The sequence below is a fragment of the Archocentrus centrarchus genome, chromosome 7, assembly GCF_007364275.1.
Source record: "Archocentrus centrarchus isolate MPI-CPG fArcCen1 chromosome 7, fArcCen1, whole genome shotgun sequence".
Classification (NCBI taxonomy): Eukaryota; Metazoa; Chordata; class Actinopteri; order Cichliformes; family Cichlidae; genus Archocentrus; species Archocentrus centrarchus.
Window position 1 is genome coordinate 10,772,270 of NC_044352.1, and position 21,919 is coordinate 10,794,188.

General features: G+C 43.3%; 1 protein-coding gene across 4 annotated transcripts in view; it reads right to left on the reverse strand.

Moving 5' to 3' along the window:
- The window catches only part of camta1a (calmodulin binding transcription activator 1a), a 284,069-nt gene that overhangs the window by 142,748 nt on the left and 119,402 nt on the right, over positions 1–21,919 (reverse strand). For all 4 annotated transcript variants that reach the window (XM_030734206.1, XM_030734207.1, XM_030734204.1 and 1 more), the window contains exon 4: positions 13,947–14,014. In XM_030734206.1, coding sequence (XP_030590066.1) covers positions 13,947–14,014 — 68 coding nt within the window. The remainder of the gene's footprint in view (positions 1–13,946; positions 14,015–21,919) is intronic.

Sequence of the window (21,919 nt, forward strand, 5' to 3'; positions counted from 1 at the left end):
GTGTGTGGGTGTGGGTGTAAGTACGTGTATGTGTAAATAATGTTGGGCAGAGAGAGTTTACCTGCTACAACAGAGGCAAGGGAAGGACACACTACTACAGTGGAACACACACAAAGTCAAGCACAATAGCCATTAAATCAAAAGCAATCTCTTTGCTTGTGGCAATTTATACACTGAGAGCTCTCACACATGCATGAACATGTATATACACATACACAAAACTGATGAATGCCGCTATCAAATACACTGTGAGACTATTAGGTTACTTCAAAATTGTGGAAAAAAAAAAGTGGGAGGAAATGAATGACATTCCAACAGTACATCCTCTCCAAACCTGAACAAAATGTGTCAGCAGTGGGAGTATAAAATCTCTGAATGAGAGTTTTTTGGCATAGGAGATATGGAGAGAAATCAATTTTAGGGCCAAGTATGGTGCCAAGGACGTCCAGAAGGGCATAGCGCTGTTGATCTGTTCATATCAATTTGCTCCTTCCTGCAGACAGAGAATGCCACAGTGTGCAGCGCTGCATCTTTAAGGAATATCGCCATGATAACGGTGCCATAAAACACATCATTTTACAGTCAAACCATCTCTGTCTCAAATGCACTTGGAGCGGAAGCCATTTTCAAGCAACATAAAGTTTAACATGGCGCTACATCTGCCGAGCCGCTAGCTTCCACAGTACATGGGACTGAGCAATTTAATTAGGGGACATTGTGTAGCGCTGAAATGAGCCCCACCCTCTCTATCCGGACCTAATACCTCCTAAACTTGTGGTCATCTCTGGAAGAGCAGAGTGCATACTAAACTGCACTATCCAGTATGCATTCAGATACCAGTCACACCATTGTGACTGGAAATTCTTGCACGAATGCAATTATACAGATGAGCAGTTTGTTTATATCAGCCTCCAAGTTTCCATTTCTAAAGAGCACGGGTATGACAGATTTATGCCTTCTCGTGGTCTCTAATGATCTATTATAACACAAGACTGCTGCTGAATGTAAAGTATACTAATATTAAGATATTTATGACTATCCAGTTGTTTTTTTCAGTGTGAAATACAGAATTTCATTTATCTTAAACTGAAATTTTCTACATGAATACGTACCGGAAATGAGCCTATTCAAAGGCTAGAGCAATTCAACGGAAAAGAAGACCAACACATTTTGAAAATAAAGTAAAAATTTTGATGAGCTGCTTTGATAGCTATTAGTCAACTGAGAAGTGATTTTACCCCTGCAGAGATAACTTTTTGAATAATGCCTCCTTTGAAAGGTCATAAAGCTAGTGTCCCTCAAAGTTTGCCTGATTTCTAATGGATCCTCCCTCCACTGAGCGTTTCAACTACCAATGTGAGAAGTGGCCAGACCACTAATGCACCCTAACTCAGACCATATAGATTACGGATCCTCAAGCACAAAAGTTTGATTATTGTCTTGAACATCTGAAAGAAGGATCCCAATTTAAATTTAATGCATCAGTGGTAATGGAGGGAATGGTGAGGGACATCACCACTTACTATTGGGAATTACCATAGTAATCACTGTGATCTGTAGAGCCTTGCTAAGAGCCAAATGATCTATATGCAACCTAGAAAGTAAACATGTTGCATGTCAACACTATAATGTATAAAACAAGTATGTGAAAACCATGGCTTCCATATCACTTGCTACCCAAGAAGTGAGGGGCACAGTATAGTTTCCCTAATGGCAGCTCAAATAAACATGTGAGGTGTTTGGCTGTGGGTGAGAGGTGATTGGCCAGTTGGAGACACAAAGGCAAAAGTTCAATTAAAATGTTGTGCAAATCAATTTGTTTGCCTTAATCACTTTGTTAATCTGTTGAAGCATCTACTACAAAAAAAAAAAAAATCCCTGTGTCACATTTTCTGCTGTGATAATGGAGCTGCAGTGAGGGAGGGGCAGTTGCTTGGGTTGAGTGCTTTTTAAATGGCTCACCCTCTGGTTCTAAACACATCGCTCAGTATGTCTTCTCGCCCGTCCCTGAGTCTCTTTTGATGGGGGTGTGTTGGTAATGAGGACCTCCTGTAGTGTTGCACTCCGTTCCTCTGTTGGTGCAGAAAAGCGCACCCCCGCCATGTCCTGACATTCTGACAGATAGGAGCCGTGGAAAGCATATGGCCAACGTGGCAATGCCTCCAATGTCCTCCAAACTGTCGTAGGGCTCAAGCATAATGAGTGGTAGAGATGAGAGCGAGTCCTACACATACGAAACGTTAGTCATCAAATTTTTTTCCCCTCATTTGCCAAGAGTCAGCTTGACAACTTGCTTCATATAAGAGTTGAGATATCCCATAAATTTGTGACTTTTCAGAAGAAAATCATGTAGTTTAGCATGATATAGTCAGATTGGAAGCTTTCAAGACACAGTGCATATCTAGGCTGACTGCCAGCCATTTGTTTTCTAAAACAATGTGAGATCTTGCGGATACATTTAAATTCACACCGTATAAATTCAGCAGAAAAAAAATGTTCAACTGGTTCAGCTGTTGGGCTGTTTTTTGCATGGATCACAACACGGAGTCAAATGGCAGATAATCAAGGTGGAAACAAAGAGAGACGTCTCTGACTGAGGAGGAAGTGAGTGATGGTGTGCTGGGCCAGGAAGTGGCCGCTCTCCCTGTCAACTGTCAGTGCCGTTAGTGTCCAGAAGCTGAGGTCCACGGTGACTAGACCTGATTTTAGATAAGGCACCCATCCAGCCATGCCCTCGACATGGCCTCCCTCTGGCCCAGACTACTCTGCCAGTCAGCTTCCCTCTCTCTGTCTGGCCTCTTATCCCAGACCGTCTAGACACCTCCCTGCACGCAATCCCTCACCCCAGCCAACCCGGGCCATTCTTAGCTCTTCTGCTTTCTCTCTGCTCCATACTGTGTCACAAAACTGGCTGCTTGAGGGTTGTGAAGGGCTACTGAAAAGGACAAAACAATGCCAGGCAGGTGTCACTCTTATTTTTTTTCAAGCCACTCCCGGTAAGGCTTAGAAACCCCTTCTCAGCATTTCAGCATTTCAGCATTTGCATTTCAGTTCTTCTGTGAGAACAACTGATATTACAACAATCAAAGACATAGCTAAAATTTATCAAAAAGTCTCAAGGGTTGAGTGTACATGTAGTGTGACCAATTATAATGAGGTAGCCTGCACCAATTATTCTATGATGTAGACACGCCTCTGAAAAACAAAAGTAACAAGCGAAAGTGTTTCATCCACTTTTTGGTATGAAGAGCGAATGTGAATGTGAACAATGAGAAAGCTAAGAGGCAATTACAGAGCGGATGGCTTAGAGTACAGACTGATCTGCTGGTAGTAGTGAAAACACCCGAGAGGCTGTGTTCTATAGCTACAACTGTCAGAGAAGCCACAGAGTGTGTGTAAAGGATGAAGACCTTTGCACTCTCATTGTCCAACAGGTGGCGTATACACACCATACATTAATATTAGTCCTAATGAAAAGCCCTTTAACCCTGACCTGCTGTAGCAGAATGCATGGGGTTGCAATGTATCAGCTTTCCTATTCACAAAGCCAGGGCCTCACACCCATGACTGATCTCTATTAAATTACATGGATTAAATCAGAGATCCTTAATTAGGCCCCAATAAAAGTGTCATGTGGCTTTTGAAACCTCTGAGCATGCTATGATTGGATAAAAATGTGAAAACATACTAAATGAAATTGGTTTACCACTGAGTGTGCGCCCCATGACTCTTGAGTGGAGCAGCAAAGCAGGGGGAAATAAAGTGTGGAGAAATAAGTAAGAGAGAGAGAGAGAAGAGAGACGCAGATGCAGAGAAAGAGCGAGAGGGGAGTCTCAGGGCGAGTCACACCTCTTTGCCTCAGAAAAGCTCTTAAATTCCATGTGTGACCTAGGGGAGAGAGCTCTAAAGAGTCAGCCTAAGATGCCGTGATACAGAATCTGACTGTTGCACAGCAATGAGCTAATGCTACAAGCCACACTGAGAAGTGCCACATGCGTGGCACACAGCTTCTGAAGACCAGACAATCACTGCATGCATGTAGTTTATTATATGTGCAGAGTACAAACCTACATGTACTCACTTATAAACACTTCAGAAAATACATGTGGGACTTGATTCTCTTTAAAAAATTAGTGCGTAATGTTTCCCTGCTCCTCTGGACCCTTGCATTGCCTAGTGTCAGGATGGCCAGAAGCTTTTAAGTGCTTTAAACCCATAATAACCCTAATGCTTTGTCTCCCCCTGTGAGCTTTGAGTTTGTTCGTAAGAAAATGAAATGTGATCGAAATAGAAGCAAAGATGGGGACGTTCAGACATTTTGGGGGTTGCTGGGGATTTGCTGTCTGTAAAGGCATTAAAAAGGGAACAAAGAATAAACAGACTCCAAGGATGTGTTATGTGGTGACAGGGAAAGTCTGAGAAAGGCTGGGATAAAACTGTGAACACATACAGGAACACAGCACACATTGGGCTTCTTATTTTGCCCTCTTCTCCTCTTGCACATTGGCTTGTTATGTTGTTTGTGATGTTTCTATTTTTGAGAACATGGGATTGAAAAAAAAAAAAAATCCAGATCCACTGTCACAATGCATAGCAGGGAATAGTAAGCACACAGACAAAAAAACAGCCCCCAACCACCTTCCCTCTCGCCACTAATCCTCTCATCCCCAAATTATGGGTGCAGTCACCCCTTATTCACTTCTTGAGGGAGAGAGGGAGAAAGACAGCTAGGGCTCTAGCTGTGAACAGACCACCCTATCTTCCCCTCAAAATGAGCCTTCTGCCAGAAGACACCAGAACGGTAGGTGGTACTCTCTCACCATTACATTTCGCTTTTATCTCACTTCCCCTTTGCCTCCCCATCCTCCTTTCATTTCTGCTCTTTTTCACTCTTCTTCTTCTACTGTAAACCGCCTAAGGTGATTATGGATTGCGATCGTGGTGGGTGGGGAAGGAGAATCCCTGTCTTTGTTTCCTTAAAATAGGTTTATTATTACCCAATACGGTCGAGAACCTCTGTGAGATTGTTAACACTGTGGTTAAATCTTGTAGGTTGCATCAATCGTAGCAAGTCTGCACATCAGCAGGGTACACAAGAAATCAAACCCATTCACTGGGGAATCATAAACCTGACTAATAAACTCATATTGAATATCTTTTAATCAAATACACCATTATTCAACTGAACAGAACTCTATACCACAGGCCTCTGAAGAAGATGCTAGAAAGGGGCCAGTGACTGGTGGCTGGCTGCGTTTTGTCTGAACAGTGTTGCTCTGTTTGGAGGTCTGCATTGGAGCAGAGCCATGCCAACCATTACAGCATCACTCCATTTTCCTGTCTGGTTTTCTGTCTGTCTGTCTCTTTCTCGCTCTCTCTTTTAGTGTGTCTATATGCCTGTCTCTCATACTCTCTCTTTCAGGCACAAAACCAAGGTGCACATTAGGTGCTGGTGCTGCACATTTGATGCTTGGCTGTCACTGTATCATTGTCTAGTGACATAAAGCGCAGTAAAGCACTGAGCAGTGATGAAGTGGAGGTGTTTTAAACCTGCGCTCGCTGGCACATTTCTTGCCTTTCAACCAATGTCATTTGGAGAGCGTTATTATCCCACTGTGAAAGTAGCCAATCCACACCCAAAATATTGAAGAGAGAAAGAAAGAGAGAGAGCTTCTTCCACGTCAGTACTTGCTCCATTATTCCGCTGGAGGCTTGATTAGACAGAGGGGGTAATTTACGAGCCACTTCATTGCCAATTCAACGGGCACATCACCTGTAAATAATTGAAACCCTTCATGTCCATTCCGACATAATCATATCGCTATCATGCTAATGTATCCAGCAGTGCTTTCCTTTGGGTCAGGCGTGGGACTGCTTTAAATCTTGGCTGACCTGTCTCCATAACTCTCCAGGGCACAGCACCAACCTCTAGGAAACTGAAAAAATGAAGATGATTGATTACAGCAAGGAATGATGAAAAATTAAAAAAAAAATAGTAAACAAATGCCCGACTTCTCAGCAAGGCACCAGTAGGTTGCAGGTGGAGGGGAAGAATTTTGCTCTGGCTTGTTAATTATTTTTTCTTATGATGTGCATAAGAACGATTCATCATCCTCTCATTTATTTATCTCTCTCCGAGTTCTATCAGTCAAGCTGCAGTATAAAAAGACCGCAAGATTTGAATGGTAGTAGAAGTTATGATAAGAAGAGGGAGACAAGACAAATCAAACCCTTTGCTTTTTATTGTAGGGAATTGTATCATTGTGGGACTTGTCTTTCTCAAACACTCCTAATTATATGAGTGTTTAACTGAACTGATGGCTATTTTTCTTACTTCATTTAAAAAAAAAAATGTCATGAATATTAATTAATCCAATCTGAAATGGTTCTCACCTTTCTTTATGCCCGCTCGTCTCAAATGTGCATGACAAGAAGAGTTGAATAATTCATCAATTGACTTATATTTGAATTGATTAATTCACTAATGCAAAATTAATACATGGCTATCCAGTACATTCCATCCCCGACACTCTGTCTCGTCTTTTATGAAGTAGTTAAAGAAGTAAGGGTCTTGCCTTGAGTAAAGTACTGACTGAGTAAGTGGGCAGGAATATCCACCTACTACAAATGTAATGATGATGTTTCATTAGAATCAACAGTGTCTCAGTCAGACTAAAAGTAAGAATACCCCGAGTGTTTCATGCTGAGTGCACCATGTACTCTGGGGAACAGCTTTCTGCATGGTTAGGTAACAACTGACAACAAATAAATAAATGAAAGAATAAAAATCAATAAGCAAGTAAAAAAAAAAGGGTGGGTGGGCTGAAAACAAATTATGGAGGTCAGCCCGATGGGTGAAGGTCAGTTTAAAGTTTAAGTAAATAAAGGAGCTATGAACCTGAATGCTCTGTGTATTAGTGGCCTTGATGTGAAAGGCACACTGCGAGTCAGGTTACTGCTCTTTCTTGGTTGCAAAATGATGAGAAGGTGCAAAGGGTCAGTCCTGCCATTTGACGTTTTTACACATTTTAATGGTGCCAAAAGGCAACTCATCATCTGCTGTACTTCCTGTACTGCAAAGCTCAGTTGGGGTGAAGAAATGGGACAGAATGTGTGCCAGTGTGTGCGCGCGTGTGTGTTTTTGCACACTCATGTCGTGCCTGTTCTTTGCTGGTGATTCACCATGCTCTCTGGCAGCCATCCAGGACCTATTTTCTCCTTCTCTTTTCATAACAGCAAAAAGTATCATCGAAGCAGTGTGTCCTGTCCTTTCTCTTTCTCTTCCTCCTCCTCCTCCTCCTCCTCCTCTCATTCCTCTGCCACTTCCTGTTTTTCCTTACCCCATCCTCCACCTTCCTATATGTGTGGGAGCTTTTAAGACATGACTGTGTTTTGCTCTGTGGTGCTACTACTCTACACCAATGGGATCTTAAAGTGACAAGTCATGAACAGACTTTTGCTAACCCCACCCATTGCGGAGAGTGGCAGACCAGATTCCAGGGAATGGCATAGAGTGGTGCGTGGGATGGAAAGCTGTTTAAAATACCCCCAAGGGTTTTCGAAAGGCCCAGGATCTGCTATCCGCTACACCATATGCCTACAGGACAGCACCCAACTGGGAACCAGGGTATGATGGGCTGAAAATAGGGACTCACAGTCACAATCCTCATCATACTGGCCAACATGCAGCGATTCTGCACCAACGCAGCAGTGTGACAAGGTGGAAGAGAATAGTACAAAAGATGGTGGGGAGCAGGGGGGGGGGGGCTTGAAAAGAGAGTATCAAGGAGGTAAAGGGAGAGGAGCTGAAGGGACTTTAGTTTATGGGGAGTTGTGAGGGTAAGTAAGGAAAGAGGGTACGACTGTGTGTGTCAGTATGTGTTGAGTGTCAGGGTCTGTGTAGGAGAGAAGTGTAGGCAGGGTTTAGTGTCTGGACTTCTCAGTGACTCAGGTGTGAATAATTGTTGGGTCTACTTTTTGTGTATGTAAGAGAGAGAGAAACCCAGGGGGGAGAGAGAGCTCAGTGAAGCGCTGGGTTGGTGTAGGGCTGGTCGTCTATGTCTGGGTGGCTGAGGGTGAGCTCAGCTGTCTCTATGGCCTGCTCCACGACAGCCAGCCTGCACGCTGCTCACCGGTGCAGAAGCGCTAATTGAATTAAGTCTTTATTATCAGCCTGCAGAGGCAGCACTTCTCCCCATCTCGGCCCGCTTGGCTGACACTTTCTCCTTGAACACCTGCTTGACATCAACTTCCTCCTCTATTTATTTATCCCTTCTCTCCTGTGGCCAGCTACTGGCTGCACTCCTTCCTCCTTTACACCTCTTTCTCTATATTGGCATAACAAATAAGGCTAGACCTGCTTATTTTTCACACTGTTTTTTTTTTTTTTCTAATCTATGTGTGCTGTACAATACCCTCAACTTGGATAGACTAACTTGGAACCCTCTACCACAGTCCTAAACTTTAATGTCCTAAACTTTAATGTCTATTACCATACAAAAAGTGGCACATAATAAAAAGGATTAATTCCAAAGACAGATCCTGCCCTTTCTGGCCTTCAGCGGCAGCAGCCCTGTTGCATGTAGGGGAATAAAGGCAATAAAACTAGATGATGTTCTATGTTCTTTTGAATGGTCTCTAGTGAGCAAACTGGCCAGGGTAATAAACAGCAGCTGGGATGCAAACTAACATATATCTAGTCCCCTGTCCATTTCCACTAGCCTCAGGCTCAGGCTGCTTCCCTGGGTTTGGCTTGGGCATTACTTTAAAGGACAGACAACAAGAGGCGCTATTAAGTTGGCTTGGAGTCTGAGGCCCAGGCACTTGGCACAACACTCGCTGTAATCTATTGACCGTTTGCATTCTCCCTCCCATGCCCCAAAACCACAGGACTTTTCTCTATCTGTCAGTTGAATCCATTGCTCACCTCCCTCCATCTCTATCTGCTGTATACCCACTCTATTTTTCTTTTTTTTTCTCTCCCTCATCCAGTGTCAGCTTAATCCCCCTCCATTCCATCTTTCTCCTGCTCTTTCGTCTGTTTGCGTATGCCCCCCCCCACTCTTTCTCTTCATGACATCCATCACTATTCCTCCCATCTCCATCTCGTCTGTTCGCTTCTCTTATCGACATGTTTCCATTTTCTAAACTGCTCTCGCTCAATCATATTCACTCTTCCTTCAATGACCATTTTTCATTTTCTCACTTTCATTCACTCTTACTTTATGCTTTCAGGGTTCACCTGACTCCTGTCCTCCCTGCTTTCCCAGGTGGGCCTTATTTCACCCAGCCTGCAAGGCCCCAGGTGGGCATTGCTGCCCTTATCAGGGCTGTTGACTGGGTGGAAACAGAGTGGTGCAATGACCTCCAGGGCCTGACATAATGGAACAACCTAGTCTGACTATGCAAACAAACTCAACTTTGCCTCTTGGGATAAAAAATAACAGAAAAGAAGGGGAAGATGCAGACAAAAAGATGAACATGATCCCAGTAGCTCACCTCACTAAACATCTCTTCCAGTTACATGGCATGCTGGCTTTTTTTTTTTTATTACCTAAGCTTGATTCAGGGTGATATCTCATGCAGTCTTAATATCAATGTGAGCTAATGAAACATCCCCTAATCTTCTATGCCTTTGTTTTTGTATGTGTCTCTCTTTGTGCTGTCCTCTTACACCCTTTCTTTCTTTCTCTCTTGCTCCTGCTGCTCCTGTCCTTTTCCACTCTCCTCTGAAACTCTGCCAGCCAACGAGTGCCACAAAGCATTAGGGCCAAACACTATCAGACGCCCTTCTCAGGCACATCCTACACATCTCCCCCCACCACTTATACACACACACAGTCACTGAAAGTCCAGCACTTCCTTACACCATTTGCCAAACCTGATGACAGAAACAGAGCTTACAAGTAGGGTTATGGAGGTTTTACTCACAACGGCAGACTCACCCGGATACCAACTCTCATCTAAAAATGGCACACACATAATATACAGGAGCACCCTGCTTTTCATTCAAAACACACACAGTTTTAGTTGTAATTATGCACACGTGCCATCTCCATATAATCACAAATGCCTGCATATGTTCATCCACAAAGCAGTTTTCAGTTGCACAGTCACGATCTCTCACCCTCGCAAGTCATATCATGTGCATACACGAGTACATTTACGCACAAGCATTAAACACAATCCCCTCTATTTATTTCTTTCTCACAGTCACACACACCAAGATCTGCACAAATTCATAGGCACCCTACACAATAGCAAACACCATACACAATAGCAAACAAACAGTCATTAGCAGATTTCAGGCTGCCTCTCAGTTCTGCTCTACTCAGTTGTTGGTGTACCCGTGCCTCTGGGGTGGCGCCACTACTGTAGGTTTTAATAAAAGCATTGTCTTTGGAAGCTGTCTAAAGGGACTTGGTTTCATTTTGGAGTGCTGCTGCTGCTGCTGTTTCTGTTGCTGTGGATGTGGGAGGAGAGAGGGCTATTGCGCTGGGACGTGGGGGCGGCTAGGTTCAGTGTCAATGCAGGGCCCTCCAAGGACTGGTGCTTATTGTTTGATAGTTTCAATATACAATGTGTGGGTGCGTGTGTTTGTGTGTTAGAGAGAGCGAGTAAGAGAGAAGGAGTGTGTTCTGCGGTCATGTAAGCACATGTGTAAATGTATGCGTTCCAAACTAGTGCAAAAGTCAAAGCAAATAGCTGACACAACCCATCACTTCAACTTTCCAACAGCTCCAGCTAGTCTACTGTACCATATTGTGCAAGAGAGTGAGTATATTAAAAAATGCATACATAGCTGGTGTAAAAGCAGTCTCTATGTTGTGTTTTGTGACGGATTGCTTTTAACCAGTTCAATAAAGCAGACAGTGATGACAAGATGGGCTAGTGTGCAACTGCTTCAACATGAAACCGCACGATGTTCAGAGGATGCTCATGATAACGAGCTATTTCTGTACTACACACAGGTGTGCATTAGCTCTTTGGGCTGACCAATCTGTGACACCATCTAGTCAATAGTTACTCCATCTGTTAGCATTCAAACACCTCTAAAAAGCCCCTTAAGGAGACATTTGTGTCATTTATGATGGACAATGAATGCCTGCTCTCAACAGGAGCACAGTGTTATGCCCATGATGAGGTCACATCAAATGTTATTGTCTAGATTTGGAACCACAATTCTTTTCCCTTCCTTCTGTTTCTACCTTTCTCCCATAGGCACCTTCAGATCCCATCAACTGAAGCACTATAGTCACATCTTTAAAAAGCCAAAAGGAAAGAATGAGTATGGCTATCCGGAAGGATGCAGTAGAGGAAAATCCTAATTGTCCCTTTAAGTGTGTTCCCTCCTGTGGAGTGAAGGTGCGGGGTAACGGCCATCTTAAATCACAGCCTGGCCGTGGCCTTCATTAAAGCCATAATGCCAGGCTCTCCCTTTAATGGAAATGGAAGCCAGCGAGGCTGTGGGTGTAAATTAAAGTGTAAGGCCCGAGTAGGGAAAGATTTCCCCAGCTCTGACCGGTGCGGCCTGAATTAGCTGTAGTGCTGTTCAAGCAGTCAGTGGGAGAACACTGGTATTGATTTTAAGCACTGTTGCACTTCCTATCTAAAAGGGAATGTGTATTACTAGAGCTAAGCACATCAATCACTCAGCATTCCACCATTCTCCCCTGGCATGCTTCAGATTTTGAAATGATAAAACAGAAAACAGAAACAAACAGAAACAGACCCAAGCAAAAGATAACACTGGCTGTACGGTTACTGTATGTGCATCAGCATGAACCCAGAGATACATCTGTGCATGTGTGAAACAGGTCCACTTCGTTTTATCTTCCTGGTGTTGACAGGATGCCATCTCTATTCAAGGCATGTACAGCATCGCGTGTCACCTTGGTCAAACAGCTGGTGTCAGCTCCTTGAGCTCTAACTGTGGCCCACTCCCATCTTTATGACCTGCATGTGTCAGAGTTGTTACATGCATGCAGTGCAGCCATGCAGTGCCGTGCTTCTCTGTGTATGACCCCGCTGCTTATCTCTGCCTCCCATCACGCCCCACTAACCCGGACTAAGGGCCCTGGCTGGGGGAGAATTAGCCTACTTAGCCTATTCCCCACAGGGGTCAACCCACACACAGACATGCAGACAGTGCACCCACAATCAGATGCATCCACACCCACCGATATGCACCTGAAGATTTGCGATGACAAATGATAAGGCATCACTTAAGCACAGGTGTTCCAAGCATGACCTTTCACCTGTGACCTTGGACAGAAAGCTTTCATGTAGAGGCCAGCCATCAGTCAGCAACCATCAATCACACATATACGCCTCATCCTTTGACTCCCGCCAACCTTTTCTGGCCCCAACATCCATCACTACACCCTACCTTTCCACTGACATCTGGAAAAATACAAACACTTCACAAGCTTTCTCGCTGACTCTCCTGTTGGCAAACACACATACAGGGTAAACACACACATATCGTGTCCTGAAAAGACAAGTCCTCTAAAACATGAGATGTGTTATTGTGTTGTCAGGTGATCTGTAGATGTACACTAGGAGCTGCTCCCTGATGACATATCTGAGATATCAGCACCTGTACTAAGAGATGACATGGGGTTGAAATCCCTGAGCACACTAAGACCACTGCATCACACACACCAAGTGGTGACAGACTGTGGCCATCACCATCCTGAAGACCATTTGTCTAGAAAGTCACTGGATCACAAGTCTCTCACATCTCACACAAGAGTCATTTTTAGTCTGTGCAGGATGGTGCCAGTACTGTGACATTTGTAATGCTCTAGCACCAAAAACATGGCCTTTTTTTTTTTTTTTTAATAACAACTCATTTTTTATTCCTTAAGTTCACTTAAGGCACGACAGCAAGATAAAATAATGTGTATACACTGCAGAGGATAAAAATGCGACTCTAATGCCAAACTACACAGGCCACCTATAAGAAAAAACTGTGATATTGGATTCATTTTGGTAAATTAGATAATAGAGGCTTGAGACAGAGGGAGCATTCTTGATTTTAAAAAAGGTGTGTCTGATGCTCATTTAGTCTAATATTACAACAACAACAGAAAACATCTTTTAATTGGTAGTGTTTTTATGCAGGACTTATCAATGCCCCTCTGAGGCAGTGGAAGAGAGGAGGGGATGCGAGCAATCGAAAAGATTTTGCGGCCTTACAGTGCAACAGTTCAGTTTGATAGTCCAAAGGAGGCCAAAGATGTCAATACTGAAACTGTCCGATATGAAAAAGGATTAGCCAAATCCACTCAAACTAAAATTTGTTTAAAGCGAGTTAAATGTATAGAGTTACTATCACAAAGCTGCACCCATTATTCTATATATGTTATATAATCGCATCACAGTCAGTGCTGCCACAGATACACTTGCTGACATTAAATTTCTCTTGCTGAAAAACTGAGGAAGACATGCAAATTGGCACTATATGTATCTGCATACATTAAAAAAAAAAAAATTGATCCTATGCTGGAAACTCTATTCTATTTCAAATATAGCAGTAGCTCTTGGCATTTTGTTCAACATGGGGGTGTAACATCTGACCTAGACAGTGGAGTGGTGAATGTGCAGACAGATAGAGGCACATTAACATAACATTCACAGCAGATGCTGCAGCAGTGCATGTTGTGCTAATTGGTGTGCTAAAAGGCAGTTATTAGTCATTATTAATATTCTATAATTTATCTGCAAACTGTAAACTTTTTTGAACAGCCATCAGCAGCCTGTAATATTAAACATCCTACAGTGAACTTGAAGGTAATTTTGAGCTGTGCATAAGGGAAATTGCCTTTTGGAAAAAAAAAAGGGAAAAAAAATGTAAATTTTGACTCACTCAATGTAATACTTGTAGGGCTATGAATCTTAAAAACCCTATGTTTTAAAGAGGGCAGTGAGTGTAATTGTCTTACCTTGTTTTAGGGGATGTCGTTAGCCATTCTTCATGCTTTTCAAATGTTATCAAGTAAGCTGCGATCTCCTGTGAAAAAGAGACGAGAGGAGAAGGAAGTGAGTGAGGCTTAGATATGTCATCTTTAATCACTGTTCTCTTGTGTTTGTTATACATCGGTGAGACTGCTTCATTGATATTCCGACAGTCTAACCAGCAGTGCAAACACAGGAAAGATGGAAACAGGGCAGTGCTGGGGAGTTCAGCCAGGTAAATGCAGACTGCTAAAAGTAAAATGAAAGACAGAAGTGGAATGCAGCTGAGGTCAGATCATCTTCTGAGACTATCTTTGTTACGAAAGCTTTGATCAGGTTCTCCTCAGAGGACATCAAGGTGCTCTCAGAAAGATTGACGTCTCTGTGTTTGAGAGTGAGCAGCTTTTAACATTTTTGGTCCGATCCTCCCCCAAATCCCTTTGATCTGCCCTTGACACTTCTCTATGGATCAATCCACTCTTTAACCTTTGAATGATAATTACACGCCAGTCTCACAATATTGACGTGTGTGTATTGCTTCTTCAGAAAAGCCAGTGGATCCTTTGGAGTTAGTTGTGTACAGAGATGCTATAGACACCATGCTAGAAAAAAAAAAAAAGCCCAAACTGCCACTGGCATAAATAGAGATACTTCAAACACTTTCATGTTTCCCATGCTCGCCCTGCCTACTGCATCAGTCTGACTGTAAGGGAGAACACGCTAGACCATACCCGGCCATTTTCTCACCAAACTAATGGGCAGAAATAAAAAGCACTTTGGGTGCTGGTAGACAACCTAATGATTACCAGCGACAGCCAGCAATTCACTCTTCAGCAAGAACATTTGTCAGACTAGAGAGAGCTAGACACAAGGACAGAGCTGCTGCTATCTTCTACAAAAACACTGTCTTTTCAGTTTATAAGGATGTGTGTCTCTCTTCATGTTGGAGTGTCAACAAACCTTTAAGAGTAAATGTGTTGCTCAGATATTGTCTTGTTTGGTTTGTGAGGACAGAGTTTGAAAAAAAGCCTCCGCTGGGACTTCATGCTGTTACTTCACCCGTCCACATGGGGGAATAATGTCAACAAAAGCGACAGCTTTTTCAAAATGAAAAATATGACGAATACAGTACGTGACAGCACAAAGAAATTATAAAAACCAAGAAAATTTAATTTTTTTATAGACCCCTTTCACTTCTTGCTTCCTTTTCTCTTTGAAAGCACACATACTCTAAAATATTCACCCCTGCAAGAAGGCACCCACTGGGCCTTCAAGGCCGTGTCACAAGTGTGACCTGGCGCAGACAGTGCACTGGCAATAGCCCATGGGGATGCTGCAGGGCGCTGTGGTGTGAGGGGTTTCCAGGCTGTCAGGGTTCCCAACAGAAAAGGGGTGGTAGCATGACTGGCACTGTTGCCTCCAGGTGCACACTGGGAGATAATGCCTTGTTGATTAAGTTCTTGTTCTCCTGCCATAATGACCGGAGGCACAGAAGCCATGACAAGATGAAATCTTAAACCAATAAAATAATAGGAAGGAGATGAGTTTTTTTTCAAAATGCACTCAGGCAACTTTTGCTAGACAGAAAAAAATCAAACAAGCAAACAAAAAAAAAAATCAACTTTGAAAGTATAAGAGCAGCCAGAGTGACAACCTTGTTGGTTTAATGAGCAAATAATCTTGTTACATAGATGTCAAAACATATGGAGAATGTGTGCTGCACCAACAATTACAATTTTCACAGAAAAAACACAAACTAACAGATACATTACTGTGCTGTATGCATTAAATTGGACTAACACGCCTGTGATGCTATTCTGCGTTCATTTTGGGAGTTATAAACAGCAGCAGTACGCTCCTTCAGTGACCTCTGTGCCAACAGGCACAGAACCCTTTCCATCACTCTTGCCTTTAAAATCCTGCCACAGCCCTAGACTCAGTGGCAAAGGTTGAAATAGGGGGCCGCGTGGTCTCGTATTTCGAAGAATTAAAACACAAGAAAGAAAGAAAGAAAGAAAGAAAGAAAGAAAGAAAGAAAGAAAGGCATGGCCCTTCCTCTGGCTCTTTTCTCACCCCTCCCTCTCTGAACAGATGCCAGGGATTATTCCAACCCCCCGACCAGCCATAAAGGTGCAATAATCTTATGGTGAGGAAACAAACAAAAACAGACGTGCAGCCATTAAACAGCTGCAAAGAGACAAAGTCTGCATGGGCGGCATAATGAGGGGCTAGCATGCGTTCAGGTTGAGCAAACACACTTGCGGGTTAGTGCAAGAGGGGTGGAGGGGGAAATGGGCAAGTGGTGTGCTGAGCACTGATGGTGTATCAAAGTCAAACCAGCAGCTGTCAATTGGCTTTGGACTCTATCTGCTGACCTTACTGCCTCTGGCCTGCGCTCCCTCACTAGGGAAATATTCAGAGGAGGCTCTCTGCACACACAGCTCCAACCTCACTCTCCGTCTTAGGTCAGAATCCACCTCACGCAAGGTTGTTTGTACTTGCATGAGGTTTATGCCTCACCCTCCCTACTGACATGATCTTTGCTGTCGTTTTACCTCCAGGTGTTGTTAAAATATATTGTACCAGTAAGCGCTGTATTCTCCATATCTTAAGTTAAGGCGACCTTTCTTCTAAGCCTGATCTAAATAAATGACAATCAGCAAAAGCTGAGAACTAGAGAGCGAGTACGAGCAAAACCTCTTCTAATTGACACTGTTCTTGCAAAAAAAAAAAAGTGGTCCTTTCATTTTCCAGGAGAAAGAACAACCCGGAGCTGTTTGTTGTAACCCAGCCATCTCATTTGTTTCTTTTGTCTCTGTAAAAGCTGCAACACACTGTTAGCAGAGGGGGCTGCCCCAGAACATGACAGAGCAGTCTAGCAGTTTCAGGGCTGATGGAGATGGAGAGGAGAGTGTTTGTGTGTGTGTGTGTGTGTGTGTGTTTCCGTCTACCCTGTTACAGTCAGAAGGCCTGATTACTGGTTACCTGTCTGTGCCTGACACGTTATTAACATGCTCCTCAAGGGGTGTCACTCCTGTACTCATCAGTGTGTCTCCCCTTTAGTTCTCTCTTCTTATAGCATCCGCCCACCCTTTCCTACCTCACCCACTGTCTTTTTTTCCTCTTTTCCATTACCGTTAAGGTGAAAAGGAAAGCCACCATGAGAAAATTTTCATTTTGAGATGACTGGCTTTTACTGTCTTGCTTTTCAAATGATATTTTTCACTCTAGAGGTATAACATTTTCTCCAGAGAGAATCATCTTTTCAAATGTCTACCTATTTGAAATTGGAGATGACACTAACATATTCATCCCATTTCACTTCTTTGGACCAAGAAAGGGGAGCAGGAGCAGTAAACTCTCAGAAAAAATATTCACTATTTGGCTCATCCCCTATTCTAATGGTGTTAAAATTAGATGCAGTGATGATCTTATCAGAACTGTTTGCAGACCTGATTAGATGGGCTTCACCCTTGCCCTTACCTATTTCCACAAAGGTCAGCCAAAGATGACCTCACTGTTTGATGTAGATATTCAGAGGAGATTCACAAGAACTTGAGGCCAGATTGTTTTGCTGTATCCTCTGATTCCCTGTATTGCCACCAACTTTGATTTATGGAAGAAAAGAGAGGTGTTGAGAGGACCAACGCTTCAACATTTGGATGACAGGCCTGATCACTTGAAACAACTGTCGCTGTTGCATTAGAAGGGGAGATAGGAGTCTTTGGCATTATCTCAGGACACATCAGACACCTGTCTCTAAACACCATCCATAATGTCTCGCTCTTCTTTCTGCAGCAACAGACCATTTGAGCTGACAGACAAAATGAGAACTGGAAACAATACAAAGCTGGGAGGACAAAACTCTAAGTGCATTTTATTTAGTGCAACCCCTACATTAAAATATCCTCAGTTACATCATTGTCTAAGAATTGAGTCTTAGTTTTTAAAACCCACAATTTACTAGACATTATGTTAAAAAAAAACAGAGTAATGACTCATTTTTTGTGAGCTCTGTTATTTAAAACCAGACTTCATCACCCCCAAAAAATAGGATTCAACAATTACAGCATATGTTTATCCATTATTCCTGTTACGTTGGTGCTCTAGTGACACTAATGAAAATGCACTTAATGAATAGCTGTATTAGAAAAACTAACTTTAGCAACAATATTGATTGCAGTAAAAGCCTGAGCCAATGAAATGAATATGAGAGAGCAAGAGGATGTGAAAGAATAGACAGAGCAAAGTCTGGTTAGAGAGCAGAGCACAGCGCCTCCAGCCTGCCTCATGGTGAAGTCTGGGGAATGCATCCTCAAAGCTTTGACCTTGCCCTACACTTGAAAGCAGGAAGTGAATGAGAGGGGGGGCCATGGGAGGGATACGGTTAGAGGAGCCCTCCCTGATGACCCGGGTTTTGCTGTGGAGTGCCAGGTCATCTGATATTTCCTCCAGGGCAGCCCAGGAAACCAACCTGTCCAGAGCAAAGGCACAAATGGACTGGCTTGTGTTTGGGGAGGGTGGAAGGAGTTTGCTGAAGCTTCAGCTATCAAAAGTTTAGACTAAAAAAATAAAAAATAAATACAAAATGTAATTTGTTAGAGATGAGTGCAAGAGAAAGGGATAGAGAAGGAGGATGGCAGAGTTACTAAAAATTGAGACAATACAAATTAACCGAAAAGGAAACAGGAGCTAAAAAGTTTAAAGTTTCTCCACGACGATGATAAATGCATTTAAAATGAGAGAAGTGTGGAGGCACGGTGATTTGGTTCGATTCTGCAAGCAAAAGCACCTTAGCGGAGTCATTTTGAGTTTTTTTGTTTATACTTCATGAATTCTAAATGCACTAGCAATAATGTATTCAACACTGTATCTATGTAATCTCATATGGATACATTACTCTTTAAAGGTAGGGAAAGTGGTAAGGTAGAGTGACTCTGTTTTAGCAAGCTGCAACTTCCAGCTAGCCTTTAAGCTTTTCTGAGCATGTCCCATAATGGGATGCAGTTGATCAGCTATCAAGACAAATGTTCAGTATGTGAGAGAGAGAGAGAGAGAGAGAGAGAGATGATGAGACAAAGGAAGAGAGAGCGAGAGTTCAGAAAGCAAAAATAAACAAGAGAGTATGAAGCTGTTGACAGCTGCACTTGGCATCTGTTGAAGAAGGGTGAGGCTATCCTGTGAGTGCCTGTGCTAGGTTAAAAAGATGCCCTCTCCAGCATACTGCTCATTTGAACCTGCATGGGGCTTCCCTTCTGAAAGGGAACGGTGGTAGTCGCACTGTGTCCACTCTGTTAATCCACTGTGACGAGCAAATGAGTTTTTCTGCAGTAGCTGTACCCACAGCCTCAAACTATCCTGAAACTTTGGCAACTGATGCACTGGATTGATTTAAAAGCAAAAAGTGCATGACCGTGGCTGAACACATTTCTGTGAGGAATAGTTGCTTAGCCCACATGAACACCTTTACCACAAAAGGTCTTACTATGTGTTTAAAATACACCTCAGGCGATATTGTTCTGTTTGTCCATCCAGCTTGCTATGTACCATCTCAGCTCCTGAAGCCCAGCCATACAGGAGGTGGAAAGAGCGAGACAAGCTGTCCACTGGCCTACATTATACATAGTTCTGGAATCAATTTGACATTGATCCTGGATAGCTTAGATGTTTTCCAGTAGTTGGTCAATGCCTCTCTTCACATTTCTGCTCAGCATGCTGGTCATAAGACTGTTCTGAAATAGGAGGCATTCTCTTGGGGAAACTCTCACTCCTCAACGCCTCCCTGCTCCCACAATCAATGTTACCTACAGCAGCTGCTCTGCCAACACTCTCTTTTTGTTTACTATATCACTTTTACACACTATATTGTACTTACATACAAGAACAAGACTGAGCATAAGTGACAACAGTGGAAAAAAGACGAGTCTTTCCTCAGGGGATGTGCGTGTGTGCGTGTGTGTGTGTGTGCACGCGCACGCACGCGCGCAGCTTGGCACATACAGGGGGTGGGTGGGGGGGGGGGGGGTGGGTGGGGGTGGGGGGGGGGGTGGGTGGGGGGGGGGGTCTTAATGTTATTTTAAGACACTCCTTGAGATTTCCTTTAATACATCAGTCTGTATCTGTGTATCTCAAAGACCAAGCAGGTGTTTGTCACCGGTGAGGCATCCAACCTATCAAGGCCGATTTTACCACAAACATTTTTCAGTGTTAAGAAGGAGCCATTTTGTGAAAAGCAATCACAGTAAACACAGAACTAGCAACAATTAATCCAGCATTCCTGCAAAGGTAAGAAAAACAACAATACTAACTACAGTAACTAACTCAATTAACTAGACTAAGCATTAAGTTATTTGGGAGACAACTCTGAAAGGCTAAAAATAGGCATGCTTTAATTAATATTACTAAACTACATTTTATTAGCGCAGTGTGCCATCCCTAAAAGCCCCAATTCAGTCATTGTTTAATTCAGCCCCAGCCAAGGTAGGTAGAGAGCCTTTAGTCAACAAGATCAATAAGAAAGTAAAAGTCGTAACAAAATATTGCAGTTGAACCAGATGAGGCTCAGCCCTACTGTACAAGTCTCTCTCAGTGGCTTCCTTGAGGGCCTTGACTCGCAAGTCAGTTGCCACCTGGGCCTCTCATTGTTGACCTCTGCAGCTAACTGTTATTGCAGTTGAGGGAAATCAACCTTTAAAGAAAATTTGTTTAAATTTCAACACAACACATTACATTTCTAAAGTTAATGAGTGATTGTGATAAATGATCTCTATTTTGACCAGAAAAACTATGATTAAATTTATGCCGTAGTCAAGCAGCCCTTCCCAACGCTGTGCATCCCAGCAGCCATAAGATGAAGGGAAAGTGTGACAGAAAGAAAGCGAATGAGACCAGGACCAAGAAGGAGCTGGCAGAAGGCAGGATTGTTTTGGCTTTGGTGCTGGAGCTGCTGTCTTGGATGTTCATTGAGAGGATGTAATTATTTGGCCTTGAAGGACTACAATGGTCAGCCATCACCTCCCACAAGAGGCTACATCATCACAAAAGACAAATGAAGGAGGAAAGCACAGACACTGGTGTATAGCTAAGCACAAGACAAACCTAGGAGACAAAAAAAAAAATGGCTGGCATGGGAATGGATTTGCAGCATGTGATGTCTTACAAAAAGTGAACTGGACATAAAGTTGACTGAGATGAAATACATCCATCTTTGCCAGCCACAGTTTTTGTGCATGGGGACCCAGTGGCTGTTGCTATGGATGTGTGTACTTGCTGATGGAAAGCCCATATGGGACCACCTCCTGTTGTACCCTTGAGAGATGTGTCTTGTGTAATAATTCTATTATACCTCTTTCTTCTTTTATCTATCGCTCCCTCACTTTCCCTGCAGGCTCTAACTTCTGGCAAGACTCTGAGATATGTTTGAGGCTTGGCGGAAATGTGGAGCACTATCTTGGTAAACAGGGCAAAAACGCAGATGCATTGTGGTGGTATGCTTCAGGGCGCGGCGGGAAGTGGCCAGGTTCACTTCCTGACACCCCACGGCTGTCTGACCTCTGGCGTCCGCGCTGCACGTCCTCTTCATCAGCTATGCAGCAGGATGTCTGTTCCCTCCTGCTGACAGCCCAACCAAGGAGAACGGAGAGTGGCGGAGTCTCCGTGATGCTGACCTTACCCCAGCCCCACTGCCGAGACTCCAGGCTGTTACCCCATTCTGCTGGCGAACTTTTATCCTCCTCCTCAAAACCCAACTCCTTGCCAACAAAAGTGGAAAAAAAACTGCAGGAGCAGTCAAACTTACTAGACAAGGGGGTTCTCTCTGTGTCTCCTCTCTTTCTTATTCTTGTTTTTTTCTATTTGACAGATGCTCCAGCTTTAGTAGACGGCAGATATTGGAAGTGCTGTGTGAGCCAACAGCCAGCAGATCTGTGTGATTTCTAATATAATTTCACAATTTGATCGC